This window comes from Larus michahellis, chromosome 8 (assembly GCF_964199755.1).
Source record: "Larus michahellis chromosome 8, bLarMic1.1, whole genome shotgun sequence".
Taxonomy (NCBI): Eukaryota; Metazoa; Chordata; class Aves; order Charadriiformes; family Laridae; genus Larus; species Larus michahellis.
This window is the reverse complement of record NC_133903.1, coordinates 11,063,316-11,077,337: the sequence shown is the minus strand read 5'-3', so window position 1 is coordinate 11,077,337 and position 14,022 is coordinate 11,063,316. Positions and strand designations below refer to the sequence as shown.

At 42.5% G+C, this 14,022-nt stretch overlaps 2 protein-coding genes across 8 annotated transcripts in view; one reads left to right on the top strand and one right to left on the bottom strand.

The window, feature by feature from the left end:
* Positions 1-966: 966 nt before the first annotated feature.
* Positions 967-13,215, top strand: NTAN1 (N-terminal asparagine amidase). Of its 6 annotated transcripts, none has more exons than XM_074597904.1 (10): positions 967-1,251; positions 2,404-2,506; positions 2,594-2,659; positions 3,050-3,158; positions 4,181-4,254; positions 5,548-5,601; positions 6,402-6,455; positions 6,956-7,053; positions 7,533-7,646; positions 7,836-8,146. In XM_074597904.1, exons 1-10 carry the CDS (start codon positions 1,171-1,173, stop codon positions 8,013-8,015), a joined length of 933 nt encoding a protein of 310 aa, XP_074454005.1. In that variant the 5' UTR covers positions 967-1,170; the 3' UTR covers positions 8,016-8,146. The 6 variants fall into 6 exon arrangements, with proteins under 6 accessions (XP_074454005.1, XP_074454009.1, XP_074454006.1 ...); XM_074597908.1 differs by lacking the exon at positions 7,836-8,146 and adding an exon at positions 13,077-13,215 and having other exon boundaries at positions 1,046-1,251; XM_074597905.1 differs by having other exon boundaries at positions 1,046-1,251; positions 7,949-8,146.
* The window catches only part of PDXDC1 (pyridoxal dependent decarboxylase domain containing 1), a 34,719-nt gene continuing 29,090 nt past the window's right edge, over positions 8,394-14,022 (bottom strand). For both annotated transcript variants that reach the window (XM_074597902.1, XM_074597901.1), the window contains exons 20-23: positions 12,725-12,817; positions 12,530-12,626; positions 11,149-11,253; positions 8,394-10,330 (exon numbers count right to left, since the gene is read on the bottom strand). In XM_074597902.1, coding sequence (XP_074454003.1) covers positions 10,068-10,330; positions 11,149-11,253; positions 12,530-12,626; positions 12,725-12,817 — 558 coding nt within the window. In that variant the 3' untranslated portion in view covers positions 8,394-10,067. The remainder of the gene's footprint in view (positions 10,331-11,148; positions 11,254-12,529; positions 12,627-12,724; positions 12,818-14,022) is intronic.

The window sequence follows — 14,022 nt, the reverse complement described above, 5'->3', positions numbered from 1 at the left end:
GTTTTGTTTTTAATTTTAGTCCTCTCTACTGTCAGTCCTCAGCTGTAAACAATAGATTTTCATCTGAAATAGTTGCATTTTCTCCTGGAGTAGAAGAACCCTTCTCACATCAACAGTAACCTCCTTTGAAAGCAGCCTTTTTCTCTTCTTTCACTGTTAGGTCTTTAGCAACATAGTCATTTCTTACAAAATGAGGCTGTGGAAAACTTTCCAAATTGTAATAGCAGGTACATGATTCAGGAGCTTCCACCTGATTAACAGCGAAAAAAAAGAAGGCATAAGTGACCCATTTAGATTAAAAACACGCAGACATTGAACTGTCTGTACAATTTGCATTCATAGACTGAAGGGACTTGCTTAAATCAAAGATTCAATTAGGAGCTCCGTCGTGTTTCTGTAACCTCTTCTGTGACAGCTCTGGTTTGGTTACTGAGATGGCAGAGGGGAGCTGTCAGGTGCTGGAGCTTTGCTAAACAGACTTTGTTCTTTAAACACTGATGGGATGGAGAGGAACGTTGATTGTGAGGTGGAAATTTTGCCTTAGCTGAGAAACGCAGTGTATCTTTTGAAGAAAGTATCCGCTCTAACTGCCTACTTCAGTGAAAGTTTGGTTAGGAAGGTAAAGCTGGGGCCCTGGGGCCAGGTGTTTTGCCGCCTGTGGGTTGTGGCAGCCCCGGTGCCCCGGCTGGACCCTGCCCGTCCAGGGGCTGTGGCCGCACCCACCCACAGCTGCGGGAAAAATACCTGGTCTGTGAGGAAAAACTCGCCTTTGGCGTTGTCTGAAAATTTAGTTTTCTGGCTGCTGGGGGGGGAGGGGGGCGGGTGGATAGTGGTGTGGGTTTATTTGTAAATTTATGAGTTTATCATGGCTATTTCCCAAATGGTTTCTGTGAGTAATTTGCGGATAATCTCGCAGTCGCAGGGGCTTTCTGCAACGTTACCGTGTTAACGTCGTTAGGCGGTGACATGACCGGACATGTTTTCTAACGGGCGACGACCGCTGCGGGGCCGGCCCGGGCCCTGCGCTCTCGCCGAGCCCCGGCGGCCGGCGCCGCTCCCCCGCAGCTTCCCGCCGCCGCGGTTTCCCAGCGCCCCGCGCGGCGCGGCGACGCCCGCCCCGGCCCTCAGGAGGAAAAGCGGAGCCGCCGCCGGGCCTGGGCGCTCCCCGAGATGCCACTGCTGATTAACGGTGAGCGGGTCGACCTGGCCCAGCCTACGGGGGACATGATCCGCGCCTACCCGCACCTCGAGGTGAGGCGGCGGCGCGAAGGGGCCCGGCGGGGGTACCCGCGGGAAACCCGCCGCCTCGGCCGGGAGAAGCGGGTGGCGGAGCGGGGCGGCCCCCCGCTGAGGCGGCGGCCCCTGCGGCGGCGCGTGCAGGCGCGGCCCCGGCCTGCGGCGGCCCCGGGCTGAGGTAACCGGGCCTGCGGCGGCCCCGGGCTGAGGACACGCGGCTTGGGGCGCCCCCGGCACCGCCGCATTCCCCCCGCTGTGACAACGAAAAGACACCGTTTGACTAAAAATAATTAAAATCGGCGTCCCTGGAGGAGATTTGTGGTAATTGGCCTGAGGCGGGGAGCAGCCGATCGGTGTGTTGAGCTGCGCCGCCGCCGCCCGCCCAGGGGTGGGTGCATCGGCCGGCCCGGGCGGTCCCTCTCTGTGCAGAATTACACAAACTGGTGATCAAAGTCGCGATAGTAACTTTTAGGAAGGTATTAACCTCACCTTCAGCATGTAAATGTTGTAATCCTAACGGCAGACTGTGAGCCAGGAACTGCTGAGCAGAGCTGGTCAGGAAGGTGTTTCTTATCAGAAAATGCTTCTGTATAGAAACTGAGTGTTTGCAGAAAACCAGTGTAAATTTGATAAAGCTGTGAGGTGTTTTTTGAGCCCCTGGCTGGAAATTCTCTGCCTGCCCAGCAGGTGCGTGGCAGAGCACTGCAGTAGTCACACCCCATGAGGCTGGGTTTTCCATGCACGGAGCACGCTAATAAACAGTGATATTTTGATAAGTGCTAGCTAAACGTGTTGGATTGTGGCAGTGGAAGACTGAAACTTTTATATTTAATATGTTTCCTGTCCTGACTGAACTTCCAAGATCAGCTGTGATATTATCTAATGTAATCTATGTCAAGTCCTAGTGCTTTTTGTTGTACCTCCATTTTATCATCTCTGCAGGGAAAAGTGTTTTGTATGTCTGAGGAATGGTGGGATTTACTAATTAATTAGATCAGTGTCAGGATTGAGTGAAAAATTCTCAAAATTCAGAATACTCCATAATACAAAATGCGTATGTTTCTCTCTGACCTGGATCCCTTTGCTTTTCAGAGGTGATGTTTCTATCAAGTAATGGATACACCTGCGAATTCAGCTATTGTAGTCTCTATTATCATTTATCTTTAGGAAAAGGCAAAACTTTTGAGAAGTCAGCCTGCTCAAATTGTGGAACCCAAAGGTCTTCTGTATGTCCAGCAGAGAGAGTTTGCGGTGACTACCCCTGAAGATGGTATGCAGGAACATAAACGTTTTTTCTTCTACTGCAGCAGTGGTTGTGAGAGCTGAGTTCTTAAAATGTTCCTGTCCTTTAAAATAGGTTCTGTTTCCATTCTTGGATCAGATGATGCAACTACCTGCCACATAGTTGTGCTCCGACACACAGGTATCTTTAAAGGATGTTCAGTACAAAACCTGTACCTCTGAAGTAATGAATTAGTATTGGTTTATGCTGCATTAATAAAATAAACTGCAATTATGTTTATATAAGCTTGAATCTTAAAAATTCATGTGATGTATTAACTAAATTATTTGTTTGAAGAGTTGGCATGTTTAGTGTCACCCTTCATGTGAGTTCTGGGTGCATGCAAAGGGGTTTTTGCCTTGTTCAGTCAGACCGTCTCTTTTGCTGGAGGCTGCTGTCCTGAGAGGAAGTGAGGTGGTGGTGGATGTAGCTCTTACACTACTGTAGTCTTGTAATCTGTTACTGATTTCAATTATGGTAACCTAACAGCCTCCAACAGTGTCGTTAACTGTCTTCTCATGTCTTCCTCAGGCAGCGGAGCGACCTGCTTGACACACTGTGACGGATCGGACACAGAAGCTGAGGTGTCACTCATCATGAGTTCAGTAAAAGCTTTTTCTGACAGCATAGGATATGGCAGGTCAGCTCTGCTCTTATTTCTTGTGTACTGTTTTTCACAAAGGTTACTGTGGTTCGTAAGGCGGGGAATTTTTATGTGATTATACAGGGTTCAAGACAAGGTAGTTGTGCAGGAAATATCTCTTGATCAGGAACTACATGTAGAGTGAAAACGGTTTCCTTGATGACGATTTTGGGGGTATTTTTAGCAGTCATTTAAAGCATGGTTCTGTTCTGAATATTGTCTCTGTAAAATGCCATTGTGAGGTTTTGTGCTTACTGTTTTCCAGTTAACTTCTGTTTCAGATGTCCAAAATTTTCCAGACAGATGTTTTTGGTTTTATATTCTATTTTTGCTTCCAGACTGTTGGTCTTGTAAATTCTTTTGGGATCTGAGAATCCATCTGTGATTTTTCCAAGTTTTTCTAAGTTTTTTCTAAAAATAAAAAAAAATAAGGAGGGGGACAAGACAATGGGGGGAAGAAAGCTCTGAAACAGAATTTAGCAAACAAGGTTCTTTCAGGATGTGGGTTTTTTGGCTCCTGCAGTTTGATAAGAACAAAACCTCAATGAACTTAGAAGATATGGTCTCTAAAACCTCATGATTTGTCAGGATTTGTCTTTGCATAGACACTTCTCAGAGAAGAACCCTGCTGTATGGTCCAGAATGGCTGTAAGGAGGTCACGGGAGTAAAAATCTTCATGTGAAATTAATCCTTTCTTGGGAACTGAAAGGTGGTTACTAAATTCAGTCCAAATCAGAGGTGCTGACCGTCAGAGATACCACTGGGTTAGATAGAATTGCATGCCTGTAATGCCTCTTAAAGTTTTTAATTTGTGCTGATTCCTGGATGATCCCTGAAGTGTTCAGAATGGAATTGCCGTAGCTTGCTATGTAATGTAAAACAGCTTGGCGCATGTGACTGTAACAAGTGAGGCTTCTTTAATGGTTGCTTTGGATTTTGGGCTGGGGATTATTTTGTAAAACTGTTCAGTTTGGGATGTCTTTTTAACTGCTGTTTCCTGTTATTCCATCTCTGTTAGGCTGGAAGTGCACCTAGTTGGAGGTTTCAATGATGATAGGCAGTTATCACAAAAACTTACTAATCAGCTTCTTAGTAAGTTCACGTTTTTTCCACTCTCATGTTGAAAAAAAAATAGTTGTGACTGGATTTGGGTAAAGTTTGTTTGTAATCTGAGCCTCCTGTCACTTCGCGGAAAGAAATCTGGATTCGTTTTGAAGGGTGTTTTCTCAACCTGAGAACGTGGTGTGGAGAGGGGTTGGCCTTCTGAGACTCACACGTGGCCAGTGTGTGGGGTGGAGGGTCTGAATTTGTAATTTCTTCCTGGTTTATATTCTTGTGTGTAGAATTGGGGTGCAGTTTGGCTGTACTTGATTCCTGGCTCTGCTGCCAATACGCTATGTGATCTTGGTCAAGTGTTGTCACTGTCTAAATCTATACTTGTGGGTGACTTCATTAGTTACCATTCCTTTCATACCTTAAATGCGATGAGGTAAAATTTAATAATTGTTTGGAATTGTCTGATGAAAGGTGTTATGTCTGTTTATGAAATCTATAGTCCAGAGAAGTGATTGTGGTGCTTTACAAACAAATTGGGAACATAAAGTACCTGCTTTCCTGTAAGTGCTCTGGCTTGCGCTAAGTGCTTTCGGAGTGTGGTGGAGAGGCCTCGGCCCCCCTCGGGATGGGGCAGATGTCAGGATGGGAGGGAGGTGGCCCCGGGGATAAACAAAAAGGGATGCACCCTCGTGGCCATCGCACGTAGGGATTCCTGTTAGCTGGGTTATATGTTGTATCAGAGTTCTTTACAGAATAAAGTAATCTGGTTTTGTTTTTTTTTTTCAACTTTCTGATTTTCATGCATCAAGTTACAATGTGAAACAATAACGCTGTACTGCTATTAGAACTTTGAAAAAAAGAGATTATTTTTTTCTAGAGTGGGGGAGATGGTGAAAAGCAGAATGAATTTACAGCTAATGAAAGACTGCATTTGTTCACTATATATGTAACGTTTTAGGAAAATATATTTAAATATAAGCTGTTAAATGTATAGTGAACTAAAGCAGAGCTGATGTGATGCCAGAGCTACGCCAGTGTCAGTAAAAGGAGTAAGTGGCACAACACTGTTTTAGCATGTTTTTGCTGTTACAAATGGCTACTCTGTAAATTACCATTGTGTTTAGTAGTTGTGGCTTTAAATTTTATAAAAGTTTGAAGTAAATCTGCAAAACGCTCTGTGCTCTGTTGCCTTATTTAGGAACAGTGCGTTAGGTTTCTCTGCCCATCTATTCTGCAGTGCGCAGCACTGACAATGCCCCCTCGTCTATATACAGCACCTGCTTTGCCACCAGTCACTCTTACACATTGCTGCTATCGTTGTTGCTGTAGGAGCATTCGATCTCCAAACAGATGATGTTCATTTAGTGACTTTCTGCGTAACAGGTAAGAAAATGTTTCGTTGGTTTTTGAAGTATCTTTAGCCCCTGAAATTGAAGTGCAGGGGTCTTTTCACACATGGCTTTTTTTTATGTCCTGTAAGAAAGAACAGCACGAGTCCTCCATAACAATTTGTAATTTTTAGTTTTATAGCTGGTAGAGTGTGTGGTGATGTCAAATAGACAATGCAGCAAGGATTCTGTACTTACTAAGCGCTGCTGAAATGCAACTGGTGGAAGAGCCCCTCCCTGTGATCGTTACCTGGTTATTTTGCCACCTGTGTCCTGTGGAAAGTGGCTGTGTCTCTGGAGATCTTAAGAGGCACTTACAGACCTTTGGCTGCCAGTTGTTAGACCTGCCGCCCCACAGGTGTGAATGAATTCATAAACTCATGCAGTCAGTTTATAGTGTGTGATATCACATAAAGGAAGAAGCAATTTCCTTTTCTTCATGCCGCGTTCAGGTCGAATTTCCATCATCTTTGCATTTCAGGGCTGTTGGTGACTGAAACTTCCCATCATGGTAGTTTTGCATTGTGGTTTTTTTCCTGTAAATTGCCTGCGCAGAAAGTGGAGTGACAGTTGGCTGGAGCTGGCAATACTGATGGGAGATAGAGAGTTCTACTCCAGGCCCCAGGCGTGGTGTTATTGGCCTGTACCTTCTTTTCCATATTTCTTTCAGGCCTCCTTGGTTTTTTTTCTGTCTTCATGCAACATCAGATCTGTTCTCTTCTCCACAATGAAATGAATGCTGTTCAGAAAACAATCCAAAGGCCTACGAGTTTGACTTTTTTTTTTTTCTTACAGAACTAAATGACAGAGAAGAAAAGGATATTCACTTTCCAATCATTTATGGAGTAGGTCAGTTAAATTATTTTTTTGTAACAGCTTCCAGTAGTGAATGGGCTGCTTTTAATGACCAGATAAAGCCTAAAAGTTAAGCGCTAGTGTTGGAAGCGTAGGTAGAAATTTTCTGCTGCTGCCAGAGTTCAGTAGATGCACACATGGAAGTGGCTGTGTACAAATGCAAGCAGATCTTCTTCATTTAACTGTACTTATGATTTTGTCAGTATTAAGCTACTGTACTAACCTTTGGGGTTAGAACTCAACCTTCAGTTCATTGTTCGTGCTGTGTTGTTTCTAATTAGTTTGGAGTATGCCTGGAATATTGAAATGCTGCCAAAGCAAAATGAGTAGAAATCTGCTATCACAGGCTGAGGGGTCTGTGCTACTGAGAAATACAAGAATAGTGTTTGATGGGTTCTAAAGTTTCTGCACCTGGTAGTGCTGGGAATGTGGTCATTCTAAACAAGTGTTGTGTAAAGAATTAATTTTTTCTGTATTAAACTGTTTCCTACCAGCTGTGAATGTTAAAACAGCAGAAATTTTCCCTGCAACCTTCCCAGAAAAAGGGCCGGATGAGAATTTGCGTTCAGCCCACATTTTAACAGGAGCAACGGTGAGTAAAAATAAGAGGGGAAAAAAGGGTATTTTTGCTGGGAGACCAGTTAGAGGCAATGAAACGTCAAACGTTTGAGGAAAAAATACTTTGGGTAGTGTTCTGTCAGTAACAAACCAAATGAGAAAGATGGAAGACCAGAGGCAAAGGGTAATGGTGGCAATCAGACCACTTCTGCCTTCTCTGGGAAGTATGGCTTTCACGTGCTGTTACGACTAGCTCTGCAGCTCTCCATGGGATAACTTATGTAAAGAGATTCAGGTCATGGGCATAACCCCAGCAGATTTGTTGTTACAGTTTAATGTCTTGTTTGTCAGAATAATTGGTTAATCTTTATGCAATAGGAATGAAGTGGGGCTGAACTGGCAGTATGTCTAAGACAGAAGCTGCAGCTTAAGGCCTTCCAGATTAAGTGCGTTTGCTGTCTCACTTATCTGTGAAAGCTTGTCTGACTCTTCCGGCTCCCTGTGTTGTTACAGCTCACTAACATTTATGATGCAAAGATGGAACAACTACATATTGGGCCTTATTTCTGGAGGCCTTTCCCACATGTGGATTTCTGGCTTGAACAGGATGATAAAGAGATTTTACAGGTACCCAAAATCGACACTTTCTTTTTTTTTTTTTTTTCTTTCTAGCTGCATAGGGAGGGGTATGGTCTGTCAAACGTTTTCCCAGTGTACTGCTGGGGAGGGTGGTAAATAATCTTATTAGAAGGCAGAATAATTGAGAACTTTGTATTCTGAATGTCAAGCAGCTCTTGCTACTGTCTTGTTTTTCAGAATCTTTCCACATCGCCCCTGGCTGAGCCGCCCCACTTTGTTTCCCACATTAGATCTACATTAACATTTTTAAAAGAACATCCCTTTCCATCTCGCTCCCTGTTCCCTGACAGGAAACCTCGCATCTACAAAAAAAATGCGGAAGGGTTGTGGGAACAGGTTTGTTCTGACAAGATCTAACCCGGAACCAAACACTGCAACTGCTTTAGGGAAGTACAGTGGTGCAAGAAGAGCAATTTGTTGCAAAAGCATATTGCTGGTCACAAATACCATTGTTCCTCTGCTTTTCAAAATAAAATATTTTGACAGAAGTAACTTGCTTTTTCTGCATTACTTACGTAGGAATCACTGCTATTTTGAAGTAAGAATCAGGCTTTGTTTGTGTTCTGTTGCTCCAATGCAGTAATTTGATGGGCACAGATAGAGGGGTAGCAGTGCTGAGACACAGAAGGTAAGTCATTACATTGGCGTGTACTTTAGAAAATGATTTTGCACACACTTAAAGCTTACTGAAACACAGGGAAGTATCCTTCAACGATAACTTCCTTCATTCAAGAGTAATCATTTGAAGAATCTTTATTGAAACATTCAGATAGTATCTAAAGAATGAAGCTCATTCCAACAAAACTACTGGTTTAACACTTCCAAATATAAAAACATTAAAAATTAATCCTTGTGGTGATAACTTTATCCCCAACAAATCAACATACTTCATTGCACCAAAGAAACCAATGAGGAAGACTAGTCAACTTAATTGTTTTTGCACTTTAGAAAAATTGCACTCTGATTTACATAAATTACCCCAACAGCAAAATTAACCTTGCCCATAGCATCCCAGCCCCACAGGATCTAGAAGCTGAAAGTCGAATCAGGTGATGGTACAATTCAAAAACCCCAGATTTTTCAGATTATCAAAGTAAGTCCTGCTGCCACTACAGCCACTGTGATGTTAATGTTTATCTTCTAGGGGGAAGAAGAAAACCCAAACAAAATCAAAATGAAGCAAATTCTGGTACTTGTATCCAGTTCTACAGGGATGGGATGGTTTTCCTTAAAATCAGATAGCTTAGGGAAAGCAAGCTTTTCCAAAGATATCCTTCCCCCAAGAGGCTCTGAAAACTTGCAGCAAGTGATTAAGATATTTTGGGGGAGGGAAAAGATTCCTATGCCATAGCTTTTGATTTACCCAAAGCTTGTTTGTACATTAGGTAGTCCTAGACATTACGAAGTTGTGCTGTAGTGTAAATAACCTATATAATTTCTTTGAGTCTGTACATTTCCTACCATAGGTAAGTGTTATTCAAAAAATAAGTGTTGAAACTATCACAAATGTATTGGTTTTTCAAGCTTTACTACAACTATCTTTAAAAATACACAACAGAAGGAACTCCAGTTACACTACATAAATGTGTTCAATAGTATTTGGTTTATAAATGCCGTGCAAAGGAAAAATAATGGTGCATTGGTGATTCTTTCCAGTGGCAGAAGCAAGAAGCCGTTCAGGCATGCAGAGGCGTTATTTCTTTCTAAAAGGCTTAGAACTCATTAACTCCGTCCCCACTGTGCCCAGGGCCTGAGCTGAACCGGTCAAGTCACACAACAGCAGGAGAAATGGTTGATGGCAGAGTCCTATTCAGTGACCCCTGTCTACCCAGGCAGCCGTCCCCAGTGCTCACCGCACCACAGCTGTTTGGCAATGTTCCTTACAAGGTCAAAAAAAGCAGCAAAACAGAGCTAGTGTGACTTCAGTAGATGTTTTGCAGGAGAGGCAAAACTGAATTTTAAATATTAAAAAGGTGAACAATGGGCAGTTGATTATTTTTTTTTAAAGTGTATTAACATAAGATAATTTAAGAATTATTAGGTGCAGCTGTATTCTTAATCTTGTGTATGGCTGATTGGTTAATTAGCAACTATTATCATGCTTAGATTTCTACAGGAAGGGTAACTGCCAATTGTTTTTACAAACGTTTATGAGCACTTAATAAATGTCACTAGTGCTTTGGCGACACTGACATGTAGAGGATTAAAGCAACTGTAACAAGGGTACAATAAGACAAACCTCTGTCCCATAGAGGGGAATTTATATTTGTGCAAAATCCCAGTTAATAAGTTACAGTAGTTATTACTGTACTAGTGTGTGGCACCGTTCACATTTTTAATGCATCATTAATACCCTGCCTCCCAGGGCACAGGCTTCCTCTGCAAAGTCTGAAATCCACAGTCTGGATTTTATCTTTGACTTTCTTGTTCCTCTACCTTTGTGCAGTTATGTGGCGATTTGTTGCTTTGAATGTCCTCAGTGTCTGCCTTTGTTGCCTGTGCCACCTCCTTCTGTTCCTCTGTTTTTTCTGTCCCCAAAGGTCCTTGCTCTGGGCCAGGGGACAGAGTTGGGGGTCTCTGCTCCATCTTCTCCAGGTCATCACAGTGGCTGACTGAACTGGTCTCACTGAATGCATCCGAACTTCTTAGAAACTTCTTAAAAGGTTTCTGACCTGTAAAGTATTTGAAAAATAGAGTACCAACGAAGGCAGCAAATAACTTGTGCAGGCTGCGCTTGTTAAGTCTCAAAGAAAATATCTGAGTTTTACAACTGCGAAGAAACAGATTTTATTTGGGTGCTAACTTGTACCCAAACACAGACATACTTGTTTAGGGCACAGATAAATACGCAAGGCAACAGCACCTTCTGTTTTATCCTGCAGACACAGAGACTGTTCAAATTCAGCTGAAAACCAAGCTGACCATATGCAGTGAAGTCATTCTAGGGTAAAAACTTACACTGAAAATGGCAGGCTGGAAGCCAACCAACTCAAAAGGTGGGTTCAAATTATGGTTTTCCTGACAGTCAGATCAACATTAATTACTAATACAACTACACAGAATGTGCCACAGATTTAATAGATCTTCACCTTAGAAGGACTTTGTCCACAAAATATTAGGTAGCAACAGAAATGCAGTTGCTCAAATACATGCTTATACATTATTTATGCTTTTATTTCAAATAAAACTTTTGGCTTTTTTTACCTTCTATTTTTTAAAACTCAATAACCTCATAATATTCCAGAGGAAGATTCCAGACTACAGAGGCAGTTGTCAATTAAGGGAATAACAACCTCCTCTCATCCCCGGAAGAATTACTGGGGAGAGTTAATTTAAAGTTTTCAAGGCAGATGTAAGGCACTAGAAGATGAGCTCTAGTTACAGATACTATGAAAGATGGAAAGCCATGGGGCTCTTCCTGTGTCATGCAACACCGATGGCAGGATGTTTTAGCAAGTTTTATAAGTAAGACTAAGCCATAGAAACTTACCAGGAAGTCTTTGCTTTGCAAGGCTAGAAGTGGGAGTTGGTGGTGGAGTAGTGCCTGTTCCTTGGGCTTTTGATACGTACGTAGATTCTGTGGATTCCAGAGAGCCTGCAGGTTAAAAAAAAAAAAAAGTATCCAGTTAAATATAGCACAAACTAGACAAGTTTTCTGTTCATCTCTATTTATAAGGTATATAACAATCTTATTTTTAATGCACATTTCTGAAACTGCATGTGCTAGGTTGAGTTGAAACTGCCCATTGATGGTAATCCATTTCTGAGTACTGGGGACATGAGTGCTGAGACTTACAAAGATGAATAAAGCTGCCCCGACACTCACTTCACAATGCTGCTACTCCACAGAGTCCTTTTCCCCGTCTCCACTGGGCTCTTGGCATATTCCCAGCTGCAAGCTATTGAGCACTGCACTTCAAGGGGTTTCTAGCTGTGAGGGGTTAAGTATTCCCAAGGAAACTTCGCTGTTCTCTGCTGTAAGAACCTTACAGTCGGTGCATCAAGAATCAAAGATCCCAAATACAGCAGAAACCCTTCCTTGCTGTTTACGGAGATGCACAGACAGCTGGGCTGTTCTAGGTCTAGCAGACGCTTTGCTGAGTTCAGGAACATTCTTAAGACTCTGCCACAATTTTTAGAGTGAAAATTTATAATTGCAGAAAGTATTATATTAGAACATCAGTCTTAATAACGTAAAAGCTGTAGACAGTTCTTTTCACATCACCAGACATGAATTACAAATGTATCAGTAAAATAAGTCTTTTACATTGTGATATTCCTTTCATTACCATCTCCCACAAAGCCAGATTCGCGCTAGTTCTCAGCTAGTTTAAGCCTGTCCTTGCCAGCCATTGCACAATTTAGCATGCAAACTTGTACTTCATCTGCGTGCCAAGAGCCAGCTGGTATCTCAAACCAGGATTTCAGGCAGACATCAAGTTCCGGCAGCACAGCGGAACAGCCAGCTGACACTTTGCAAGCAGATGCAAGGGGATACATGTGCACGTACACAGTGAAGCCACGTCCCAAGCCACTCCCAAGCCGCCCTGCTAGCTTATGTCTGCATAAACAAACTTGCAGCGTCTGTAGCCAGAAGTCACAAAAATTATTCCTCTGTTAATAGATGCCAATGTCTAATACAGCTTGTTTTAATGGGATTCAACATGCAAGAACAAAACGTAAACGGTACAAGTGAGAAGACTGTCTTATTGGGTGTGACAGAAATAGCAAAGAGCATGTTCTTTTACATCCTGTGGGTGGGTTATGTCACTAAATCAAATCAGCACAAGAAAGTGTGCTGTAATTTTAGTATAAAATTTGAAACAGTTCTAAGGACAGCATAACACGGCTGCAGATGCACTGAGTCCTACCTGCTGTTAAATTAAATGTTCTTCCCTTCGGTGAGGCTTGGAATGGAGAAAACCAGTTCAGCACAGAGCCTACCACAGGTATTTGCCGTAGCACTCCCTGCAAAGTACACAATCGAACACTGGCTGGTGAGCAAGCGGCCTGTGCTGTGACAAGTTATTTCGAGTTACCTCGATAACTGATGTTTACAGCCTTACCTCTTCCAGAAGTCGTTCTTCATTTGCTTTCTGAAGCTGAAGTTGTGCTTCCTGTATCCCTTTTCTAACAACTTCAGTCATGTTTTCCAACAGCTAATGAAAACCAGAAATTATATTATTGTATATATTATTTGGACTTGAAGTTGTTTTTTTTAGTTCAGGTTTTGAGGATGTAAACACGGTAGTTGGATATTTTTCTAATTTACGACAGTATTTGACAATCACTATTTCATTATGACTGTAAATTAAAGAATGTACAGGAAGCTGACTGCAGGATTTTTAAAAGATACACCCAGAGGACAGAATGTCATTTTAAAAAGGAATGGCTTTTTTTTTTTTTTTTTAAACTTAGAAATGAGCCTGTGACCCAAATTCTTCAGAGATCTGCTTAGCAAATGAGTGGTCATCAAATGCTGAATCTGACTGGGAAGAATTTTTAGGTTTATAGAGCACATTTTGGTTTCTAGAAGTACCCAGGACTTAAACCAGCCTCACAGTAAGTCTAACCAGGTACGTGTCAGTCTGGATTCAACTTTGTTTTTCAAATTTAATGTATGGCTGCTGGTGTGATCCCTGCGGCAGCCCATGCCAGCAGCAGTGACGTTCTACACTGCAAAGGACAAGCAGCTTAACTGGGAGAGCTCTAGGGACAATAAATGAACAAACCCAAAACATTAAAAAACAAAGTCACAATTTTGTCTTGTGCAAGACAAATGCCAATTGCCATAACTTAATATGGGTTTTAATACTGCACAAGGCCTAGATGACTTCCTCCAAAACGCCAAAAATTTGTGTTACTGTCCGTTGACAAAAACGGGAAAATGAGGGAGGTGCTCCTTTTCCCTGGGAAAGAGGCAAGCCAGGAACTGCCCACCACGGCAAGCTGAATACCCCGAGGTACCGACTACAGAAGGGAGCACAACAGGATTGCATTTACAGGACAAGGAAGAACCACTCATGTTCTCTGGTCCTGTCAAAATGGTTGTCCTAAATTTTATTTCTGCCTTCTAGTGTATGCCCTAAGGGCTTGCTGATACTGGAGCAGTTTGTTGTTTGTTTTGTTTTGGTTTTTTTCCTAAAAGCTTCCCTCTTATACCAAACATCACTTGTCTAAACAATGCAAGTGTCATTCTCACAGATTGGTTTTGCTTCTCAGTTTTGGATCAAACAGTGTAGGATCCTCTCAGTACCACAAATTTATTGTAGCTGGTTCCAAGGACTGCACCTTTCTGAGTCCTCCACTACTCTTTGTTCCTCTCTGGAAGCTTCAGGATCAGAGTGGCCCATATTCCAACATT